This window comes from Cryptomeria japonica, chromosome 5 (assembly GCF_030272615.1).
Source record: "Cryptomeria japonica chromosome 5, Sugi_1.0, whole genome shotgun sequence".
NCBI classification, from domain to species: domain Eukaryota; kingdom Viridiplantae; phylum Streptophyta; class Pinopsida; order Cupressales; family Cupressaceae; genus Cryptomeria; species Cryptomeria japonica.
This window is the reverse complement of record NC_081409.1, coordinates 865462273-865487598: the sequence shown is the minus strand read 5'-3', so window position 1 is coordinate 865487598 and position 25326 is coordinate 865462273. Positions and strand designations below refer to the sequence as shown.

The window sequence follows — 25326 nt, the reverse complement described above, 5'->3', positions numbered from 1 at the left end:
AAAATAGAAGTAAATTTTATTTGAAACCCTACAAAAGATAATTTTTAACCAAAATAGAGAAATATGTATAGGTTATTTGGCCATCTAATATTTATTTTTAATTTTTTGTAAGTTTTGTATGTGGTCCATAGATCATGCAGTACCATAAGCTATGAGGCATACAAATGCAAAAAAATCAAATTTACCAAATTTGATGAAATAATTTTTTCTTTCTAAGCCTTTTTAAACTTGGTTGTAATAACAATGTACATCCATGATGTTCTAATAATAGAGCTAACTGTTGGAGTCACCTTGATTTAGGAAGAGATGTGTAACTTGGATTGTATACAAGGTTGGGGAAACCAAGATCTAAAAGTAACATCAAGATAGCCTTCCCATAGTGAAAAATGAACAAAAAAGTATGCCAATTAATAATATGAAGAATATGTAATTGTTTAATAAGATCCTTTCATATATAATCAAGGTAGAGGAGGTAAGAAGGTAGAATCGAACAATCAATTAACCCTTCAAGGTTCCAACACATGTTTAGTCATATGATAAATGTGTAAGCATGTGTAAAGTGTGCATGTGATAGGTGCCTCAAAGGGTGATTACATGTGTCTTCATACAAGAATTGAGACAAAAAGATAGAAAGTCTTTACATTGAGACTTAAATAGTGTGGATAGGTCAGCCTAGGATGGGCAATTAGCTAACAATTTGAAATAAATTTATTTATAATTAAAGCATCTCTTTCATAGAAAAGAATGACAACGATTGTAAAAATTAATACAATCATATGTATTTATTGTGTATAGAAGAAGGAAGCAAACTATGAATAACAATTTTGCATCTTATCTCCACCAAAACAATTAATAAGTAATCATACTTTTTTATTGATCAAAATTTTATTTTTATAAAAAAATTTAAATAATATTAAAAAACCAATATTATATGTAAATAATAAACTTTTTAGACTGGAGCCCTTCCCACTTTGATAAAAATATTATATATAAATAATAAATATAAAAATAGAAATTTCTTCACATACCCAAAAAAACACAACTATTGTTATATACACAGAGCAAAATAGTGAAAGGTACAAACTTATAATATAAAATAAACAAATAACATATATTATTCTTAGGCAAGAATTAATTTCAAGATAATACTAAAATTTTGTGGTCAAATGGCTATATAATAGAATTCATTTATATGCCATTTCTTTGAATGATAAAACTCATAGCAAATTCCAAAAAGCGAAACACCTCATTACACCAAAATTCGCCATAGTAAAAATGTCCACCCCGATGACGCATATCAAAGTAACGTTCTTCTAATGCTTGAATTTCTATGGTAGATACTCTTATTGTTTGAACTTTCGTCTTTGTCTTAATAAAATTTTCTTCCTCTGCCATAACATGTTGAACCTTTGAACAACCATACACTCTTATCTTTTCTACACTCTTCAAATTCCAGTAACACTCTGGTAACCTCTGCAATGCCTCACACTTCATTATTGTTAATGTTTTAAGTGAAGGCAGTGCTCCTCCTTCCACCACTGGCAGCTGCTCTAACTTCATCATGTCCACCACTGAAAATACTTCAAGCTTAGGAAATGCTCCACCCTTGCCAAATTCTTCTGGGAACTTCTCTTTGTTAGGGCAATTGACTATGTCTAGGTGCTTTAGACTCGGAAGTTTGTGCAAGGCAGGTAGTTGTTTCAGCATGTCACATTGAATCAACTTAATGAAGCTTAGATGTCGAAATTCACAAATTGAATTCTCTATCTTTAGTAAATGAGGACATATTAGACAGAGTTCTCTCAGTTTTGCCATGGCAGTCATGCCATGGGGCAGGCTTTCCATATCTGTGAGGTGAAAATATAGATACTCCATCTGTTTCATGGTTCCAAGAAATCCTTCTCCAATTATTTCACCATTGTTTTGAAACCCCAACCTTCTGAGTTGGTTCAGGTTACCCAGGTGACTAATTGAAAGCCGATTTCTTCTGCACTTTTTCCACCCTATATTTGGAGAATTACTTGCATTCAGGTACTCCAAAGACGTGAGGTCTGCAATTCCATAAGGCATGCACTGCAGATGCTCACAGAAAGCAACGTCTAAAAGTTTTAGGGAAGTCAACTTAGAAATGCCAGCTGGGAGTTGTGCAATATCAGATCCTTGAAGATCTAATATTTGAAGGCTTCTTAGAGCAGCATCAGAGTTGGGCAGTCTCTTGATTGGCACATAGGGTAACTTGAGGCAAACTAAATGTTTCAAAATTCCTATGTTTTTTGGCAACGACAGGAGGGCAGTCCTTGACAAATCCAGGACCCTGAGAGAGGTCATATTTCCAATTACCTCTTTTGAAATTTCCGCCAAAGAAGTATTACCAGCCAGTAGCAAGGAGCGGATATGCGAAGCTCTGAATGTCCTTGGAACACTAGTCAAACTGTTGTCTATTAATGAAATTCTGATGTATCCTGAAGAGACGTCCACTGGAAACTGTCGTAAACCTCTGCCTGCCTGAAAGAAGCACTTTTCTTCCTTCACAGCGAATTGCTGTGCCAAATCGTGCAAAACATCATGCACCCTGAAACAGAGCACTCTTCCCTCATAATTCTTCTTCACCGGTTCAATAAGGCATCGGTCAGCTAACAAGTTGATGTACATCTCTCCAATTTTGAAAGGATCCGGACCAGCTACCAACCCTTCTCCAATCCAGTAGGCAGTAGCATATGTAGAAGATATGATACTATCTTCAGGGTAAGCAGCGAGGCAGAGAAAGCACAACTGCAAGGAAATGCCATAGCCAGCCAGATCGGCCAAAGCATCGTAACTTAGTCTCAACTTTCCATATAGCGAGTTTGTAACATCATTCTGCAATCTCTTGACTGCCAATTCCCATTCATTTGACTGTGTGATTCCCGCCATTGCCTGCCCGACTACTTTAAGGGCCAAGGGAAGACCCCCACACTCGTTGCATACACGCCTCGCTATTTCTTGGTCGATGCTCATAGGCAAAACTCCCTCGCTGTGTTAAAAAGCATGGGAAGAAAACAATCTCCAGCTGTCATCCTCACTCAAGTCTTGCATTTGGATGATTGATGGACGTGGAACACCCAACTGTGAGAGCACACTATTACTTCTGGAAGTGGCAATGATGATGTTGGAGTTGTGGAGTGGAGAGTGAGGAACACACAACTCCTCTAACAAGGATGTTGCACTTGTTTCCCAAACATCGTCTAAAAACAGGGCAAACTTGTGTTTTCTCATGGTTTCATTCAGCCAAGTTTTCAGACAGTCTTCATCTCTACTGTCCAATATTTCATTTACTTTAAGAGCTATTTGTTTCACAAGATCATTTCTAAGGGTACTGAAAGATGGATTTTGTGAAATAGTAAGCCTCTTTTCTTGTAAGTGTTATTGTGCTCAAACTGCTAGTTTTTGTTCTACCCACCAAGTTTTTACTTTGAAGTTCTCTATGATTGAGACGGGAGGGGACCTAATTCAAACTAAACCCAATTCATGTGATGAATTCAAAAGTAAACTAAGCTATGGCAGAAAATGGTTAAAGGGAACCTAGATGCCTATGTTGAAGACATGCAAGGTTTCAACCTAGAGATGACCAAGTATTTTTTCCAAGCTTGATTGAAGAGGAAGTGAAAATTGAAAAGGTTTCCTTTAGAGTCACTCTAGATTCAATTATTACCATCATTGGGATTTTGTAGGACGGAATAACTTTCCCCGAGCAGTCGAAAGGGTCTTGTAAAGAGGGATTTAAGTGATTTTTCAAGGCGGGAGATGGGGTTTCTAGGTTACAAAGTAGGTATAACATAGAAGAACTACCCAATAATTAGAAAGATGCTACCCTTTTGCTGATGAAATTATTCACTCTAGATCGACATTACAAAAGATTTTATATTCATCTTTTCTCATTGTTAAACCACTTGGGGTATGGTATTTGGATGAATTTTGCTCACTAGGTTTGTTCTTCATCATCTCAATCTATTGTTAGAGCTAAGTCTAAAAATTCCCTTCTCCTCCATCAAGGGTTAATTCTTAAACTCTATAACTTTCACCTTGCTTTAACCTCTCCCAATGGGTTCCTGTGAAGTCCTCCTAGCCCTAGGCCACTAGACCCAAATTTAGTGATTGAGCTCTCTAATGCCCCCATGGAAAAACCCAACCCCACTATCCTAATCCGCCTCTAAAGGATGTTGAGGTGATGGAGTCGGATAAAGAGGAAGTGTACAATGATTTTGAGTCCTCCTATGATTCAAAATAGGACTAGTCCCTTGCAACCTTTGAGCAGGTTGCCCCCTTTCGTCCTAGTTAGAACATTCCTAATACCAAGGCGCCACTCTTGATTTGGAACCAAAGGTATGAAAGCTAGTGGAGAATGTTGAGTAACAAGACCTGGTGATCAAATGGATTTTTATCATAGTTCAATGTGGCTATTAGGATGATTAATAGACCCGAGGTTGTGGTTGAGGCCGGTGCTAGAGCAGACAAATGGGTATGGGAAGCTGCAACCAATATGGATAGTAAATTAAATAATAGTGATAAAGTTGAGGGGTTATTGGACGATCTTAGTGAGAAGGTGTCTCAAGGAAATGGGAAAAATATTGTTACAAACCTGAAAGAAATCCAAGTGATCCTTAAGGGTAAAATAGAGGAGATGTCCAAGCAAAGCTAGGAGATGGTTTTGAAGAATTCGGTTTCGCTAAAGGCTATTTAGGTGGAAATTGACAAAAGAAAAGCTTCATGAAAGAGACATTCTTTGTCCCCCTTTGCTTCAATGTAGCCCCATGTCTTTATGGTTAAAGATACTCTGAATACTAGTACTTTGAAATTTGTACAAAGGACTCTAACAAAAAAATCTCATTTTCAGATAAAATTTTAGGTTTGTGCAAGGATTGGCAAGAGGGTAATGCCTACACCCAATAGACCATCGCTTCATGTTTTTGGTGGTTGGCTGGTTTAGTTTTGGTTTTGTTTGTTGGTTTTGTCCTTAATCTTCATCTACTGCTTGGTAGTTCCTTGCTATTTCTTGGGTGTTTTGTCTTTAGTTAGGTGTGCAGTTCTCATGCACCCTAGGTGGTACTTTCTATGAATATGTAATAGTATGAGCCTAACCTACTTTTTATTAATAAGAAAATTTTGATCTATGTCAAAGGGTTGGAATACCTAGTGCAAGGGATGGTATAGCCTTTCTACTAGTCCTAGTACAAATACCATTTGAAAAGTGTGTTATAGATTTCATAGGGACAATTGACCCTCGCATTTAAAGAATACAAAAGCTATATTTATCATCATTCGAGTATAATACTTTACTAAATTGGAAGAATGTTAGAATCATATAAATATTGTACAACAAAAATTGGCACAATATTCTTAGATGATAATATAATTAAAGGTTTACTTGTCCTATAAGTATTATCAATGACAAAGGAAAATATTTTATAAATAAGGTGATTGTAGAGCTCCTAAGATGGGTTGTGATAATTTATAAAAAAATTACTCTATACCACTCATAAGCCAATGACACAAGTGAGGCATGTAGTAAAATTATAAGAACCACCCTAATAAATATATGCACATTGAGCATATAGAACCATATATAAGAGGTCTACCAAGTTGACTCTATTCTAGTTAATATATAGATTAGATGCCACCTTACCTCTCAACTTCATAATTCTAAACTTTTGAGCCATAAGTTTACTTTAGGGATTGGTGAGGAAGAGACCTTAAGGGAAAGTGTAGTACCCCTACCGTAATCTATTTCTAACCTTGGTTTAATCTTGATTAGTTAATCGTAATATGATGTTACAATCAGATGTTTGATTTAACGCATAGCTATTGATGTGGTTCTCACACTAGTTGTATGCAGATTTTCAGTGTTCCTATTTCGTGATGTTAGTATCGGACTAATGATTTCATTAAATTGTATGTATGTATGCATGTATGATCTTTGGTTGCAGGAGATTTCAGGTACGAAGTCGCATGAGTGCGAGGTTCGTCGTCACCTGGTTTTGCAGGTTTGAGCATACCTTTTAATCCTTAGAGTTGGATTAGGTGGTCGTAAGACCTTAGTCAGCCTTAGTCGTGCTCAAGTGAGCATCGCCAGTCGTCGTCGGTGACCCCTTCGTGTTTGGGTTTGCGAGTCATCTGTTTGGCTGACCTTCTCGGTTTGCGTGCCTGGTGTGTTTGGTTTGGAATACCTAGTGCAAGGGATGGTATAGCCTTTCTACTAGTCCTAGTACAAATACCATTTGAAAAGTGTGTTATAGATTTCATAGGGACAATTGACCCTCGCATTTAAAGAATACAAAAGCTATATTTATCATCATTCGAGTATAATACTTTACTAAATTGGAAGAATGTTAGAATCATATAAATATTGTACAACAAAAATTGGCACAATATTCTTAGATGATAATATAATTAAAGGTTTACTTGTCCTATAAGTATTATCAATGACAAAGGAAAATATTTTATAAATAAGGTGATTGTAGAGCTCCTAAGATGGGTTGTGATAATTTATAAAAAAATTACTCTATACCACTCATAAGCCAATGACACAAGTGAGGCATGTAGTAAAATTATAAGAACCACCCTAATAAATATATGCACATTGAGCATATAGAACCATATATAAGAGGTCTACCAAGTTGACTCTATTCTAGTTAATATATAGATTAGATGCCACCTTACCTCTCAACTTCATAATTCTAAACTTTTGAGCCATAAGTTTACTTTAGGGATTGGTGAGGAAGAGACCTTAAGGGAAAGTGTAGTACCCCTACCGTAATCTATTTCTAACCTTGGTTTAATCTTGATTAGTTAATCGTAATATGATGTTACAATCAGATGTTTGATTTAACGCATAGCTATTGATGTGGTTCTCACACTAGTTGTATGCAGATTTTCAGTGTTCCTATTTCGTGATGTTAGTATCGGACTAATGATTTCATTAAATTGTATGTATGTATGCATGTATGATCTTTGGTTGCAGGAGATTTCAGGTACGAAGTCGCATGAGTGCGAGGTTCGTCGTCACCTGGTTTTGCAGGTTTGAGCATACCTTTTAATCCTTAGAGTTGGATTAGGTGGTCGTAAGACCTTAGTCAGCCTTAGTCGTGCTCAAGTGAGCATCGCCAGTCGTCGTCGGTGACCCCTTCGTGTTTGGGTTTGCGAGTCATCTGTTTGGCTGACCTTCTCGGTTTGCGTGCCTGGTGTGTTTGGTTAATTGATTATTATTCCTTAGTAATTTTTTTGATTATATATGCGTTTGTGCATTGATGATTAATGGATTAAATTAATCTGGTTTTCGTTATGCGATTTTCGTTGTTAATGAATTGCTCGTTTTATATTGGGAGTGAATTCGATCAAATGACTGTTTTCGAATATTAAATGCATTTATATTTATGCTGTTGGAAAAGAAAGTTTTATAATTAATCGCAATAGACGTAATTGTATTCTGTTGAATTATTATATTGGAAAGGTTAAATTTAATTGTAGGAGAAAATTGATTTTTGGAATTGATAAAGCAAGTTAATTTGTTGCTTGTGAAAAGAATTAATTTTTGAGAGTTATTTTGAAATAAAAATTTTAAATTCCTAAAATAGAAATTTTGGGTCAACTCTTCCTTATAACCCAATTTGGGGGAAAATTAAAAAAGATGGACATTTTGGAGGATTTTTGGTTGGAAAATATGTTGGAGATGAAATTGGAGGAATTTTGGATGGAGAAGAGAGGATTTGGGAGCCGGAGATTTGGACTCTCAACAGATCTTGCCAGGAATGCGAGATCAGGTAGGATTTATCTCTCAATTTTGGTTTTTCGTTTGAAATGGAAATGTGAAATCAATCTCAGTTTGTGAAACCGAAATTGTATTGAATCGGAATTCTTTATTAAACCTGGTAGTTGGTTGTTTTATCCGAACTGTGTTTAAAGAAATATATATGTTGTTTTATTGAACTGTGCGTTCAACTTAGTTCGGACTGTGCGTGTTTTAATCAAATTCATTATCAAAACCCGAGCTGGGCGAGATGTTTAAACTGGGTTTCATTTTATGTTTTTAGCGCCGTGTGAATTGGGTTAAACCTGAGCTGGGCGTTTTTCATTGTTTGAAACGGTGGTTCGGGGTTTCCTGGCGGGGCATTACAGAAAGACTAGAAGTCATTGTGAAATTGGATGAAAATAGATTCCATATAGTCTATCATAGAAAATTCAAAGCATTACTAAAATAAGCCTAGCATTATAGAAACCTAAGGCACAAAACCTTCCATAAAGTAAACATTATGCTATTATGTGATAGTTAATAAGAAACAATAAAAAATTAAGATTGAATGGCTAGAGCCATATTACATAGATGAAATTCTAAAATTGGTATAATTAGATTAAAAAGACTAGGTGGTTAAGTACTATAATGTTATGTAAATGGTGCCATGTTAAAATATTGCCACCAGTTAATGAGCTGAAAATAAAATTTTATAAACTAATGTATTATATGTATCATATTTATGATATATTATATAGAAATCTAACTAGGTCAAAAGAAACAAGCTATAGAAGATTAATGACTAGAATATTGTAGGAAGCTAAGAATGGCTAAACTCATTTAATGAAAATCGCATTATTAGCCTCTATGAAAATAACCGAATACTATCAGCCCACTAAATCATGATCTTCTAAAATATTTTCTCACTTTTGTTTCCTATTTAATTCAAGCTTTCTATCATGAATGACTAAGCTCATACCATTTTATTCTACACAATTCTTTCCTTACAAGAATGGTTTCTTCCATATTAGTAGATTTCTCTTAGAAACCAATGCCTAAGTATAAGAATTCTCTTATACAAAACTATGAAGGTAGATCAAAATGGGGCATCTTACATGTGTAATTTACATAGAGGATGTCTATAAATATATTAAGTTTTCATTAAGAAAAATGATCACATAGGAGTTGAGATGCTAAGAAAAAACCCAACTACAACTCAGGAAAATCGAGTGGCTACTACAATAACAATAAGTAGGAAAATAAAAAATAGACATTTGTAGAGATTTCCCAATTTCTCAAAGGAGGAGGGCTTGATCAAAATTATTCTTAGCATGATACATAATGAATACCTATACCTAGACAAACCATACCACATCATGAGGGAGGCAATACAAGTAGTAATTGAGCTAAATGTTTGGGGAAAGGTCCATCTAAAGAAGGCCATAAAAATTATTAAGTCACCCAACTAACTAAGATAACTCACAATAGGAGGAGATGGATGTTACAAAAATCACTACTCTAGTAGTGTGGTATGGTACCATGGGGATTAATTATGAATTATACTTGACCAACAAAGAAGACTTGGTCATCATAACATCAACTATGCAGTCCACCAAATAGTGGAAGAGGGAAAGGAGATGGATCTTTTTGAGGTCTTGTGGGATCACCTCTTTCAAAACATCAAGTGCACAAAGAACACAAACTACCAATTTAGTATGGGACCTTGGTCATATGTTTAACATCGTATTTTATGAATACAGTCCCAACCTTCATGGGAAAGTTATAGGAGAATAATAGATCCAAAGATACAAAAATGAATGAACATGTGAAGAATTTCAAGGATGTCACTTCCTTCACTAGAGCCTATTATGGGTTCCTTAAAATACTACAAAAGCATCTATAAATGAAATGGAAATGATGCCATATTAAATGACAAGGAAATATATGAATGATATTGTATTCCTAGCTGATAAAGACTTTATTATCATGAAAGACATCAATCTTAGAGTGTGTAGATGGAATGGTTAAACCTTGATATCTATTATTGATGTATTGAGACCAATTTATACAGAGATAAAATATAGTTATCGGTTAATGTAACTGAGCACAAACTGAATAACAATCTAGAACAATGTAATATATTAGATTTATGCTAACATTTCCCACCTTATTACATTGTTCCTACAAAAGAAGCATTAGAACGTCAAGTTTCACCTAGCCAAGGGACCCCCCTTAAATCTTACACAACAAAATTTGCTGATTACTTAAAAATATACATAATTTGGAGAATATCTTTCAATGAAGAACCAAATCCTCAATAAAGTAGAACTCCCCAAAGTTTCCTTGTGACCCTCATAAAGGTGTAGCTCTGAGTTGAAAAATTGAGCTCTTAGTCTTGAACTCTCGAATCATAGAGACTCAATTATCTTGGACAATAATTTTCCAGGTTGTCAGTTGACCCTCGTAAGTGTGACAATTTTTAATCATAGTCTTGTAACTTATTTAGGAAACCATCCATACTCAACGTCTTCACCAAACTCCAAACCTATCTCAAAATATCAAACTTCATAATACAAGTATTATTCAAAAACTATCAGCAACAAAAAAGAAAACAATACAATAAAGCCAAAACTGATTCTAATGCAAAGAATTGTCTCAAATCGAAAAGCAATCTTGAGATGATGGAAATTCCGACATCATATGGTGCCTCCAGCCTCCAATATGTGACTCTATTAGATTTTATCCATTTGATATTTCAAGTGAGTCTTTGGAGACCTCATGCTTAAAGTGTGAATTGTAAATGGATGTTCTAAATCCAACAAACCGTCAAATTTCAAATGCAATATCAAGCTCATATCAAGCTCGTTGTTGTTATCAAAATAAATACTCCCACTCTATGATCTCCATGGAGCAAATACAGTTGTATCTCAATCCCTTTATCAGATATGCTAGCTTTATGCATCATAGCAAGCTTCCTTCTTAGCTTTTCCTCATCGCTTTCGAATGATCGAAACGGTCACATATGACTCAAATTGATGCAACATCCTTATTGTTGCTTTGTTTACACCATTGAAGATCTTCCTCATAAGTAGAAGTTGCAAATGCATTATTATCTTGTCATATGAATAAGGAACTTCATCGTCGTTGTGCTTGAAAGTAACTTGCAACCAAGTAACAATGGTATAAAAACCAACACCAAACTATCCAATCGTTCTCACAACAACAACTTCCAAGTAGTAAATAAATAAAGGCCTTAAACAAAGAGTAATGTTGATTTAAACAATATCATTTAGCAGATTCTTTGCAGATAAGAAATGATACTAATCCTCAATGTCTGAACTCCAAAATCAAAGTAAACCAAATTAAACAGAAATCAATTTACTAAGACCAGTGACAAGAATATGCTATCAATCCAGATGCTACAGTGCACTAAGGATCTCTTCAATGGAACTTAATGCCCTGTTCACATGGCCTTTCCAAGATAAAGATGAAGTGGTGAATGTTAATCGCCTATTTGATCAACAGATTACCATCTATGGAGCGCTAGTTTTGTATGTACAACTAACAGTATTTTTACGCAGGTACACTTTACAGGTCTTGCTGCCATACCATGAGCAAATATAGAGGGAAAAATAAAAAAATAAAAAATAAAAATTAAAGGGTTACCAGTGGGAAGGAAAGTGGCCAACACAATAAATATTCATCACTACATTTACTTACACGACTAGGAATGAGAGAAATTCAACAGTTGCTCTGAGATAATTCAACGCCATTATCACCTGTGACAAGCGTATAATCAGGTCAGTCTTAAATCACACATTAAGCGAAATATTAATTTTAGAGAATATCAGTCAATTTTGATTGTTTAACACTTTTAAATTTAGAAATCAAACTTTAACATGTGAGATTTAAGCGGTCCTCTTTATTCTACCAGTCTTAAACTCCACACACTAAATAAAATATTAAGTCTAGAAAATATCAGTCAACTCTATCTATTTAACACTTTTAAACTTAAAAAATCAAACCTTAACTAATGTGATTTAAGCCATCCTGTATAGTCACAATTCTATCTCCTTTAACACACTAGAAACGCTACAGATCCTTTAGAGCTTCACAAGATTAGCACTTCACACATCTATAGACTACCTTATTCATGATCTATAGACTACCTTATTCACTTTTGCAACCTATTCCGAAGTCTTTGAATTCTTTGTTGCCATCTCTGATTTGATTTAGTGCCCTCTTATATGCTGTTTTTCTCTTCTTCCACTTGTGCCAAATTTTCACTAGAAATTTTAACGATAATTTTGATTAGGCTAGACGCTAAGTATTGTGAAGAATAATACGGTCGGCAGATTTGGTTCGCCTCCTCCAAGACTATCCACACCACCTCATTCTGGTCTCCACATAGATCTCCACTCCCAATCCATCTTGCATTCACTTCACAGCCACATTGCGGTCATACACGCTCTGATACCGTATGTAGACGGAATGGTGAAACCTTGGTATCTATAATAGATTTAAGCTAATAGAGTGCCTTGGATGCTACAACAAAGTAAAGGTGCAATTATGAGATAGATGGTGGCCGCTACAATGAAATTAGAAAGCATGATATAATTTAATCATAATCATATCAAACAAACAGAGTAGCATTTAGATTCCATTTGGCTGGCTAAACTAGATTCATAATCTTCTTTATTACCATATTGACAAGTTCCTATAAGTTTTATCACCATTCATTAGCAACTCAGAGGATGACTTTTTAGTGTATATGTTGAGCATCCTTATTTAATATTTCTTGTAAAATTAGTGCTAGTGCAATAGGATCTATGTGTCCTATAATATGGTTAATATGGGATATTAGTTGTGCTACTTGAGCATTAAGCTATTATTTTGTGTTCTCATCCTTCTCCATTTGTTCTAGTATTGTGGAAACAATTAGTTACAAATTCTATTTCTCTCATTCTTGGGTTTGTGTACCCAAGTTTATTATTTGTATACGATAATCCTCCAATTTCATATCAACTTCCAATTTGTAAACTGTGGGGATAATTTTTTTTTCTATTTTGTTTCCTTATTTTCTAGTATCATAGTAGAGAGTCTTCTTGCTCTCTACTTAATGTTTGTTTCAACATTGAAAGCTTCTATAAGAACTCATAAACCATCTTCATCTTATTGGACATATATTTTGTTTCTCAAGTCTATATGGTATGATTGAGCTATATTGGGAGTCTATACATCTTTTCTTGTGTTTGTGAAGGAGGAAGAGGGTTTGTTCTTGTATATCATGCATCTATAAGAATTTGTTGGGCTAGGCCCCTAGATGAATGAGATTTATCAATATTTTCTATATCAAATTCCTTTCATACATTGTGTGTTGCTTCTTCATCTCCCTCGTGTTGACTTACATTTTCTTGATCTCCCTCATGTTGACTTACATTTTCTTGATGGAATGGTGGAGGCAACGGTTGGGGAGCTAAAATATTAATATCACTAGTACCTTAGGTATTCTTAGTAGTCTCCACATCCTTAACAATAATTAAATTTAATATACCTAAAATTATAATTTTTAGAAATCATATAATAAGGGCTACAAACATACAAAATATAATTTATAAAGAATGTTATTTGATCCTCCTAAAGGTAAAAGTAAATGTAGTCTCGTTTTACCATTTTGGTGGGTGCAAAAAAGACTTCATTGCAAGTATGATTTAAGACTAAAGAGGTTATGTCCAAGGGGATTCGATCTAAGGGGGTGTGATTTAACCCACTTCAATTAAAAACCTTTAAATGGAATCTCTCAAGGATTAAATAGTTAAATTTTTTAGAAAAATTGTGATTTTAGACAAACTTAAGATTTCTTAGAAGTGGGACACACTTTTGTGGTAGCACCCAAACCATTTTCTACCATCGTGGTCTTCATCTTCTTTTGTAAAACATCAAGGTTCTACCTTTTAAAAAATGATGGATATTGCCAAGTCTTGTTGTCTTCTTCAATCATGTTTGAAAATACAACAAATATTCAATACACATCCGACCCTAGAAGATTTGTATTTGATACCAATTAATTAGATAAAATCAAAATAAAATACATAAAAATACCCAGAGACTCCTACTTTGTTCCTAAACATTTCACAATATACTTAAACAAACATGCTATTTAGACAAATGGACACAAACAACACTTATGAAAAATATTGGAAACATATTTTTCATTTAACTCAAAAATTAACATTTACAAAACTTTTAAACTTTTACACATTATTGGTTTTCCTACAACTATTTGGAGCTATTGTGAATCACTATTTTCCTACAACTTTCTAGAGCTGCTATAGATTTTTTTTTTGAAGATACTCATTGTTCTTTCTTCCTCTAGATTTGTCTATTATTGCACTACACTCCTTGCTATTCTATCCTTTTCTTCACAAAAATTGCTAGTATAGTAACATGCCTCTTTGCACACAATACTAACTACAATGCAATTTTAATTTTTTTTCCATATGTTGTCTCTTCCATAAAAAATTTCGCTCACTTTAAAATTTTAACTTAAGTACATGCCTTTACTTCATTTCCATCCAAATAACTACTATAATGGGAATCCAAGGGGAGGAGGGGAGTAATATTCTAAGAATATTTTTTTGATGCATTCTTTGTCTAAAAAGATTGGGAGAACAATAAATTTCAACATCAATTTTGATACATTTACCCAAAATATCACACTATGGGCACAACACATTCCCTACTTCACAATTGTCGACTATTATTCTACCTAAAAAAAATTGGATATTTATTTGTGACTATCGAAAAGATATGCCTCTTACTACCATGCATTAACTCTTTTGGTCATGTTGATATTGGCATGGTTTGATGGTTAAGCTATGGTGTTGTTCTTGTCATCAAAATTCAATCCCCATTAAGATGTTATTGTGGAACGTTCTTACATCATATGAAATTTACACCAATAAAACTGTCAAAAAGTTTAGTCTCTAAAAAATATAAACTCACTATTAATGATTGTATTTTATTAATGAATCTTAAACTTCTAGATGACCCTAATCATTTTTTATTTTTTTAATGAGTAAATGACTGTATTACCATTACACTCTTCCAAAACTTAAAAGGTAAATAAAATAAAGGTAATATGGATAATCTTCAGCGAGAAGATAAAAACTAGGCGGCACGGGTCATATTTAGGCGTGTTACAAGAAAGACTCCTCACTATGCTTTTCCATTCGCAGTGAAGAGTTGACACATATATTGTCAATTGATCTCAGTTTCCTGGAGGCTTCAATAATGAAAATGAAATGTGCCAGAATTTCTGCAGAAAATTTAATTTGCTGTGGTTGAAGACTGTTGAAGAGTTAGTGGAATGAAAATGAAGGATAACCTGCAACGTTGACGATTCACTTTAGTGTATTCGGACTATTGAACAGGTGCCCAAATCAAAATGAAAGACTACCTACCTTTCACTTAAGTGGGTTCGGACAGTTGAATTGGTACCCAAATGAAAATGAAAGATCACCTGCAACATTGATGTTTCAATTTAATGAAATTGGACTGAAAAGCACAGTGGGAACAAAAGCCAGTTTTACATGTTACTGATGAGATAAGATTTCTACTCCTACACGCCATGAGTATGTAATATGGAAAGATTAGTGATGAGATATTATTCCATGATATTTTTAAATAGATTCTAAATTCTAATGAAAATAATTGATCATTTTTTTATTCTAGACTTTAAGAAAACATATTTCTTGATAAAAAATATAACACTTAATTTATTTTAAGTTTAGATGAATAGTATTCAACTAAATATTTTATCTATGAAAATAGCTTTTCAAATAGTATTGCTATGCCTTCTACTTAAGTTAATATGTTTCATTGAATGTTGTTCTCACATGATTTCATGTTGATAAATAAGAGATGCAATGTGTGGTTAGTTTAGAATATATAAAAAAAACATTTGATAGAAAACTCATTTACTTATATGAAAAAATCTAGAATTATTATTAGTAAAGAATAATTTGAAATATATTTTGATATTATAGAAATTTGCATAAAAAGAACTGAAATTTGCAAAAATATAAGTCTACTTAGTGATATGTCTAATGAATGTACTAATTTGATATGGATTTAAATCTTATATGTCTTGGGATTGGGAACAAGGAACCTAAAACTGGTAATAATCTCATAATTAAAATACTACATGTTGAGATTGTATGAGGATGAATCCAAGGATTAGATATGAGTAAAATAATATCATGATGGGAATATTACATGTTCACAACCATGTTAATATATCTATATATTAAAACATTTTCTCAAAATAATACAAAATTAAATAGAAAATAACAAAAATATACATATTTCACAATACCATTAAATTATTTATTTAATTAATATAGAATGGTTCCTTGTTTCATCCTTCAACATTTCTTCATATAAGACTATTCAATTTTTTTGCACAAGCTCCTCTAATTTAGTTTTGAGATGTAAAGAGGTTTAAAAAGTAGTCTAATATTATAAAAATCTAATAATTCCTTCACTTTTGTATGTTTTTGTATGCTTCCCCTCCAACATGAAATTAAAACATTGACTTAATATGAAATGGGGTTGCAAATTTAAAGAGAAGTGGATGAATTTAAGTGCTTAGATATGGAGGTTTAGAGATAAAGCTTGAGTCAAAATTTGAGTATTGACTTGTAATGATCTTATATCATTTTAGTCTTGGGATTTCTTTCCTATGAAGGCTAATCTTAAACTGTTGGCTTCTCTACCCCCTCTTTTCTACTAAACAACCATCCACAATCCATCTATTTCTTTCTTCTTTGTTCTTCTTACATGTAGACTAGCCCCTTTTGTTCTTCAACTTGACAGGTCTCTTCACCAATTCAGCCTTCTACCATTTTTGGCCTCCCTCTATAGTTTTCTTCCCCTTCCATTCCATTTCCTCTTTCTTTCCTCATCATTTACACCCAACTACCATAATTGATTCTTGCATAAGACCAACATATCTATGATGGAATATTTGCCATTCAAATAACATGCTCCTGATTGCCACATGTTTGAATATAATAGTAAAAGAAGATAATGCTTCCTGATAGCTCAATAAGCCAAAACTGAGAACCAACACACATAACTGGACTACACCAACTAGAAAAACCAAAAACGACTCGATGCTCTTGCATAAAATATCCTACACTTTAAACTTTCAGTTGGGGATAGAATATTTTAAAGATTGTTCTAGCTAAGTGTCTCTTTAGACAACATTATGAAAGCATAAAATACATTTTTTGCATTTTTTTGGGCCAAGAAAAAATGGAGAGCTATTTTTGTGCATTTTCCTACAATTTGTTACCATGTGTTGGGTTGGAAAGAAGCTAGCTTGGGTATTGGGTTTAAAAAAATATTATTGTTGATTCAATGTGACACACTATTTTGATCAATATCTAGAAAAGTAGGTTCTTAGCAATTTTTCTAACCATATTGTTTACCAAGAAGAAAAATAATTCAATTTTACTATCATGTTATGTTACAACTTGCTTCTTTGTGTTTGCTGCCGACGAAGGAAGATCTCTACAACAAACAACTAGAAGAAATCAACTACTAGTATTTTCAACTAGATGAAGGTGATGTTAGATCCTCCGGATAGCTACAAAAGTTCTTTAAGTTTCAAGTATAGGTTTTGTTTAGCTAGTGTATATTTTGTTTATGGTTATAACTAGTTTCCTTGCTGATCTAGTTGATGTATAGCTATGTTTCTTGTTGTAAATTTATCTTTACTATTTGTGCTATTGATGCTTTGTAACAAACAATAGTTTCTCTCTATTTTTCTTTCCTTTTGTACTTCTAATTTGAACTGCCACTATTTTATTGTAATGTTCTTTGTTCAATACAAAAAAAACAAACTACATGCCTTATTTATTCCACTTGCATAGATAAATAGCACAAGCCAAAGTAATTGGAGCCACTTCCATGTTTTTGGTTCTTTTTAAAATATCTTTCTAATAATAGTTGCAAATACTAAACCTCTTGGGCCTTCTAATAGGTTGTACTTATCTAGACCCTAAGATTCCTTAAAACCCTCTCAAAACACCTCACCCTTCTATTCTTTACCAAAACCTAATCTATTTGAAACTTAAAAAATTGCTCCAACTTTTCTCAAAGTATTTTAGTTATTTGTACTGTAGATGTCTACTTTAGGTTTACAATATGCATTTAATATTTTATGACAAAAAGAAAAGTCTAATAATTTGGAGGAAGCTAAATTGTTATGACAATTGGAACACTTCAAGCTATTTTCAAATTATTGTGCAATAAAACCTTTGCTTATTATTAAGGGATTTTATGAAATGACAACTTGATCAAATATAGTTTTTAATAAAATAATAACAATGATAGTTATATAATAGTTGCTTCTTAGGTACTAGTAGTCTGGCCTATAAGCAACAAATAACACGTTTTCTTGAATTTATCCTACGCTAAAGCCTACTATGAGATGCCTTATACCATACTAAACATTATTCAACATCCAAGCATTTGAATCTATCTTAGGACCTCTTTTTATTGCCATGAAGTCAAATTAATCCTTTTATAGATCTTGTAACCATGTTTGAGAAATAAATAGTGTTAGAAATTATCTTTGAGTCTACTATAGATAGAGGGAAGATAATTGACTTACTTGATAGAAATCAATATAATAATACAACAATATGCAAAATCGTATCATGTTGACATTGATGCAATCAAATCTTAGACCATTTCTAATTACATTTACAATATATATGTTTTTTTCTTTTTTATATTAAAATAACTTAGACTAATATTCCTAAATGTAAATCCCAAACACACAACTCAAAAATCTTAGATATAAAAACTAATATATATTAATCTTATTCTTAAATTTTTATTTTTTTTATGTTATTTTATTGAATAAAGCTAATATACAATAATTGAATAATATTTCATAAAAGATTTTTATATGAAAAGATTATGTAAATGACACTAACAAAACATGATTTTTTTTACATTTTTTATTAACCTATAAAAGTAGGACCATTTAAATTTTCTACTTTGTACATTAAATTGTGTTAATCTATAAAACAAAACCCTAGATACTAAAATCACAACCATTCTTATAAAAATGTTTCAATTGTGAAGAATAAGGACCATTATCATGAAATTCTTTAAAATTTGTAGCATAAGGGCACATGGGGTGATCACAAGAATGATTAGATGAAGAAGGGATATCCTTTGTAGGGAATTTCTCCTTTTTATCATCATTATTTATATCCTCTTTGGTTGTTTGGGAAGGAGGGTCCTTATCATCTAAAGATTCATGTTTGGTTGATGTTATATGAGGAGATAGGCCACGAATAAAATGCATAACATCATATTTCCTATAAATATGTTAATGATTAATATAAGCTCCAAGAGAATACGATGGATCTAAATAGATTGATACACCAACATGTTGAACTTGTTCCCGCTGTGCATTCAGTCCAATTTCATTAAATTGAAACGGTAATGTGATCTTTCATTTTGATTTGGGCATCTGTTCAATAGTCCGAATACACTAAAGTGAATCGTCAACGTTGCAGGTTATCCTTCATTTTCATTCCACTAAATTTCCTGCTGTCAACTGTCCACTCAGAACGGAAAAAGAAAGTCAGAAATCTTGCTTGTAACTCGCTTAAATATGACCCGTACCCTTTTTTATCATCCATATTACCCTTTTTTATTATCCATATTAACCTTTTTTTTTAAGTCACCTTTTAATTTTAAATATATACATGGTGAAGTAGATTTAGGAAGATTGTGTAATGGTAATATAGTCATTTATTCATTAAAAAATAAAGAAAGATTAGGATTGTAAAATTTAAGATTTTGAAATAGATGTTGAAATTTATTGTTCTCCTAATTTTGTGAGACAAGAATGCATCAATTCTTTTAGGATCTTATTTAGTTGGAAATACAAGTAGGTATGTTTAAATTTTGAAATAAGTAATATTTTTTGGGGGAAGAGACAACAAAAGGGATAAAAAAAATAAAAAATGAATTTTTGTGACGTAGTTAGTTTTGTGTGCAAAGAGGCAAATTTTGTGAAGAAAAGAAAATGATAGAAGAGCAAACAGTGTAGTGCAACAATAGAAAAATATAGAGGAAGAAAGAACAATGAGCATCTCCAAAAAGAGAAGATGTATAGGAGCTCTAGAAAGTTGCAAGAAAATAGTAATTGACAATAGTTCCAAATAGTTGTAGGAAAAGCAATAATGCGTAGTAGTTAGAAAATTTTGTAAATGTTAAATTTTTGAATTACATGAAAAATATGTGTTCAATATTTTTCATAAGTGTTGTTTGTGTCTATTTATCTCCATAGTATGTTTGTTTAAGTATATTATGAAATGATTGGCAACAGAGTAGGAGTTTTTATGTATTTTAATGTGTTTTATTTGGATTTTATACATTCAACTAACCTATCAAAGCCTAAGCTTCTAGGGTCAATTAGGTATTGAATATTTATTTTTGTTTCAAACATGACTGAAGAAGACAACAAGACTTGGCAATATCCATCATTGTTTAATGGGTAAAACTGCGATGTTTTTGGAAAGAAGATGATGACAATAATGGTAGAAAATGTTTTGGTTGCTACTACAATAATGTGTCCCACTTTATGTATAACACATGTCAAAATTACCATTTATAGAAAATTTATTAACTCTACCACTACTTGCTAAGATAGACATGATGACTCAACCACTGCTAGCTAAGATAGCCATGTTGACTCCATGATGACGTAACCACTTCTAGATAAGATAGCCATGATGACTCAACCACTGCTAGCTAAGAGTCCAATTTGGACTTCACATTCCAACATTCTTCCACTTGAATTCAAATTTCAAACTCTAAATAATTCATCTAGTGAAAGACCATTGCCAATGCTGCCTATCATCCAAATATCTCCAGGCCAGGAGAAGTTCTGCACCAAATGAACTTATCTCTACTAATAGGTTTCATCATAATATCTGCAGGGTTTACATCAGTGTGAATCTTGGCTAAAGAGATATGTCCTCCTTCCACCACTTCATGAAAAAAATGATATTGAATATCAATATTCTTTGTTCTGGAATGGTAAGACAAGTTTCGTGCTAAGTGTAAAACACTTTGACTGTCACAATGTAGTACCATGTTGTCTTACTTCACTTCTAATTCACCCAAAAGTCTATGAAGCCAAATCACCTCTATGCTAGCCTATATTGTTGCCATATATTCTGACTCAGTAGTAGACAATGCCACCACTACCTGCAACTTCGACACCCAACTAACAACACCTCTCGCTAAAGAGAAAACATTACCCTGTTGTAGACTTTCTCTTATCTCTGTCTCCACCAAAATATGCATCCACATACCCATTAACTTGAAGACTACTCCCACTGTAATAGATAGCAGCATCTGAAGTGCCTCTCAAATATCTGAGAATCCACTTCACAGTTATCTAATGATCAGTGCCAGGATTTACCATGTACCTATTGACAACTACCACTTCTTGTGCAATGTCTGGTCTGGTGCACACCATGATGAACATAAGACTTCTTACTATTGATGAGTATGGTACATGAGACATTTGTGTCTTCTCTGCTTCTGTGCTAGGGCATTGCACATAAGATAATTTAATATGAACATGAAATGGAGTACTAAGTGGTTGTGCTTTCTGCATATTGAAGCACCACCACATAAGTTTTCACTACCTAAGTCCTTCATCTCAAACTCCTTAGAAAGATAAGTTTTCAAATGGATGATTTTATATATGTTGGGACCTACTACCAACATATCATCAACATACGGTAGTAGAATAATAAAACTACCATCATCATACCTTTGAAAATAGGCACAATGATCAGCCTCACATCTACTAAAACTCAAGATCAACATGAAGGAATCAAACCGTTTATACCAACACCTTGACGCTTGTTTCAAACCATATAGCAATTTTCTTGGCCTACAAACAAGATTCCCTTTGCCTCTTTCCTAAAAACCTTCTAGTTGATGCATATAAATCTCCTTGGAGAGATCACCATTCAGGAAGACTGTTTTTACATCTAACTATTCTAACTCCAAATCAAGACTAGCAACAAGAGCTAAAACAACTCTGACAATACTTAAACATACACCAGGTGAAAATATTTCATTAAAATCAATACCAGATTTCTGTACATACCCTTTGGCCACCAACCGAGCTTTATATCTCTTCAAATTATCATTTAAATCCCTATTCAACTTGAAGACCCACTTGTTCCCAATAGCTTTTCTCCCCTTAGGCAATGGCACAAGCTCCCACATTTTTTTCTTATGTATAGATTCCATCTCCTCTTCCATAGAAACTCTCCATTTTCTTACACATTCAACTTCACAAGCCTCCTGATTTAAAATAGGTTCACCAACATCAATAACTAATGCATAAGAAAAATTATAAGTAAGAGAATACCTTACAGGTGGTTTGATTACTCTACCGAATCTTTTTAAAATAGGTGATGATTCACCCTATGTCTCAACTGGTTGTTCTTCTAGTTGATCTTCATCTAGTTGCTCTGCATCTAGTTGTTCTTCATCAATCACATCTAGATGATCATCATATTTTTCCACCTCTACTAGAATAACTTCCATACATTGTTGTTATTTACCTCTTTGCATTGATTTTTCATTAAAATACACATCTCGACTAACAATAATCTTGTGGGTAGCAATATCCCACAATATGTACCCCTTTGTACCTTCTACATAGCCAAGAAAAATACATTTTGTGGCTTTCTTGTCCATCTTATTTCTATTCTCTTTAGGAATATTTACATAAGCATTACAACCAAAAATACCGAGGAATGAGTAATCAATTGATTTACCTCTCCATATATCCTTAGGAATTCTATTATCAAGAGCAGTAGTGGGAGACCTATTGATAAGAAAACAAGTTGTATCTACAACCTCACCCCAAAATTACTGCTCCAAATTAACAGTACTCAACATGTATCTAGCTCGCTCCATGATTGTATGGTTCATGCGTTCAACAACACCATTTTGATGTGGTGTCCTAGCAACCGTCAACTGCCTTGCAATTCCATTCTCACTACAAAACTGATTAAATTCTATTGAACAAAACTCACCTCTGTTATAATTTCTAAGACATTTTATTCTCTTACCTTTTTGATTCTCTACCAAAGCTCTAAAACTCTTAAAACAAGAAAACACTTCATATTTCTTCTTAAGAAGATAAATCCACACCTTATGGGAACAATCATCTATAAATGAAACAAAATATGATCTAATACATCTTACAGGAGCTTCTAAATTATCTGAATGAATTAGATCTAATACATCTTTGATTCTGGTAGTACTTCTAAAAAACTCAGTCTATTCTATTTTCCAAACAAAAAATGTTCACAAAAGCTTAAATCTTTAGATTTTGCACCTAGGAGATGATTTCTATCTAGCAGTACCTTGAGACCTCATTCACTCATATGGCCTAGCCTTTGAGGCCAAGTTGATAATGAGTCCATCTCTGCATCAAATACCATAGCAGCCTTTCCAATGTTAGTTTGTCCAACCAATCTATAGATATTTCCAACCTTATCTCCCTTTAGCATAACCAAAAATCCCTTTGTTACCTTGAGACAACTATTTTCATCACTAAATCAATAACCTTGTTCATCAAACACTCCGGGTGAAACTAATTTTTTCTTTAAACCAGGTACATGTCTAACATGCTGAATAGTTCTAACTACTCAATCAAACATCTTGATTCTTACCTCTCCTTCACCAATAGCTTCACATGGGTTGTCATTTTCCATGTAGACCATACCACAATCACAAGATTGATAAGTAGAAAACTAGTCTCTATGTGGTGTCATATGAAAGGAAGCACCAGAATTGAGAATCCAAACATGAAGTAAAGAACCTCTCAAATTAGCAGTTAATACCTCTCCATCTTCTAGTGGTGTCTAAACTTCAGTAGTGTTTTCCTCAGATGCTGGTGTACTAGGATTCTCCCTAGTTGCTTTTGGCATTCTGCATTCCTTCTTTACATGTCCATTCTTGCCACAGTTCCAACATTTTACCCTTTTTTGCCCCTTTGATTTGGACCTAGTTTATCCATGCCCAGTATTTTGTCTTTTATGAGTTCTACCTCTTGCAATAAGGGCTTCATTAGAAGAAGATCCTTGAGATGTCTTCCACCTTGAATCTTCAGAGATTAAAGTAGTCACCACATCCTCAAAGGCCAACTTCCGACTCGATGAAGAATTACTGAGAGCCATAACCAACTAATCCCAACTATCTGTCAAGGAGAAAAGTAATATTGTCGCTTTATCTTCTTCATTGATTTTCACACCCACTGAAGCCAACTTGCTTGTCAGTGTGTTGAAATCATTTAGATGATCTGTGATAGATGAATTGTCACACATTCTCAAATTATACAACTCTCTCCTTAGAAGAATTTTATTTGCTAATGAATTTGTCTCATACAACTTTGCAAGCTTATTCCACAAGTCATGAGAAGATTTCTCATCTACAACATTGAATAGAACTAAATCTGCTAGAGATAACTGAATTCTTTCTCTAGCCATGATATCCATGGTATTCCAATCTCACGTGCTCATATTTGCAGGTTTTGATGATAATCCTTTAAGTGCTCTGTCACATCCATCCTTCACCAACAAAGCTTGAATCCTAAGCTTCCATAAAGAAAAAATTGAACCATCAAACTTATGTACCTCAAATTTGCTAACACTATTTCTAGCCTTTGCTCACTTCTAAAAAAAAAATTCTACAAAAATAACCTATGCTCTGATACCAAATGTGAGAAAAATAACAAGTACAGAAAAATTGCATAGAAGAACAATAGCACATAACACACAAATTTACATGGAAAAACCTGGTAAAAATATACCAGTAAAAAAACCAGGGGCAAATTTTGTCTTTCGTACAGATTCTCAAGAGTTACAAAGTTACAACAATCTCAAAATTATATATCAAAACATGACTTTGAGCAGCCTAAAATAACCGAGTTGTAGAGTCCTACTTGAGTACAACTTACTAAATATAGTAAGTATGACTGGCACAACTTCATGTATAACACATGTCGAAATTACTATTTATAGAAAGTTTATTAACAAAAATTTCTATTACTAGTGGGTACTACATGATGATGCAACCACTGCTAGCTAAGAGTCCAATTTGGACTTCACATTACAACATATCTTAATCTGTGTACTTTAGCACTAGTCGACATATCTGATCATCTCTTTCCATCCATTTATTCGGCCATTTCCAACAAGAAGTATATTGAGGAGGCAGTCATTGTGGAACAAGATTCTAAATCAAATAGACTTCTGGAGCTAATCAATTCACAACAACACAAAAAGTTGTCTTGTTCCAGACTAGTTAGGAAGGGTTGGGTCAGTAAGACTCTACTGCTCAAACGAGTCTTCAACAATGACTAGGTACAGAGTCTCTTTAACAATGATTTGATGCTTTGGCTTACTGTTTCACATAATCCATCTTTCAATACT

The 25326-nt window shown here is 33.4% G+C and overlaps 1 protein-coding gene across 1 annotated transcript; it reads right to left on the bottom strand.

The window, feature by feature from the left end:
* Positions 1–1188: 1188 nt before the first annotated feature.
* Positions 1189–24072, bottom strand: LOC131036371 (probable disease resistance protein At4g27220). Its single transcript, XM_059221163.1, has 4 exons — positions 23943–24072; positions 21984–22215; positions 21121–21237; positions 1189–3013 (listed from the first exon to the last, which is right to left on the bottom strand). Exons 1-4 carry the CDS (start codon positions 24070–24072, stop codon positions 1189–1191), a joined length of 2304 nt encoding a protein of 767 aa, XP_059077146.1.
* Positions 24073–25326: the final 1254 nt, after the last annotated feature.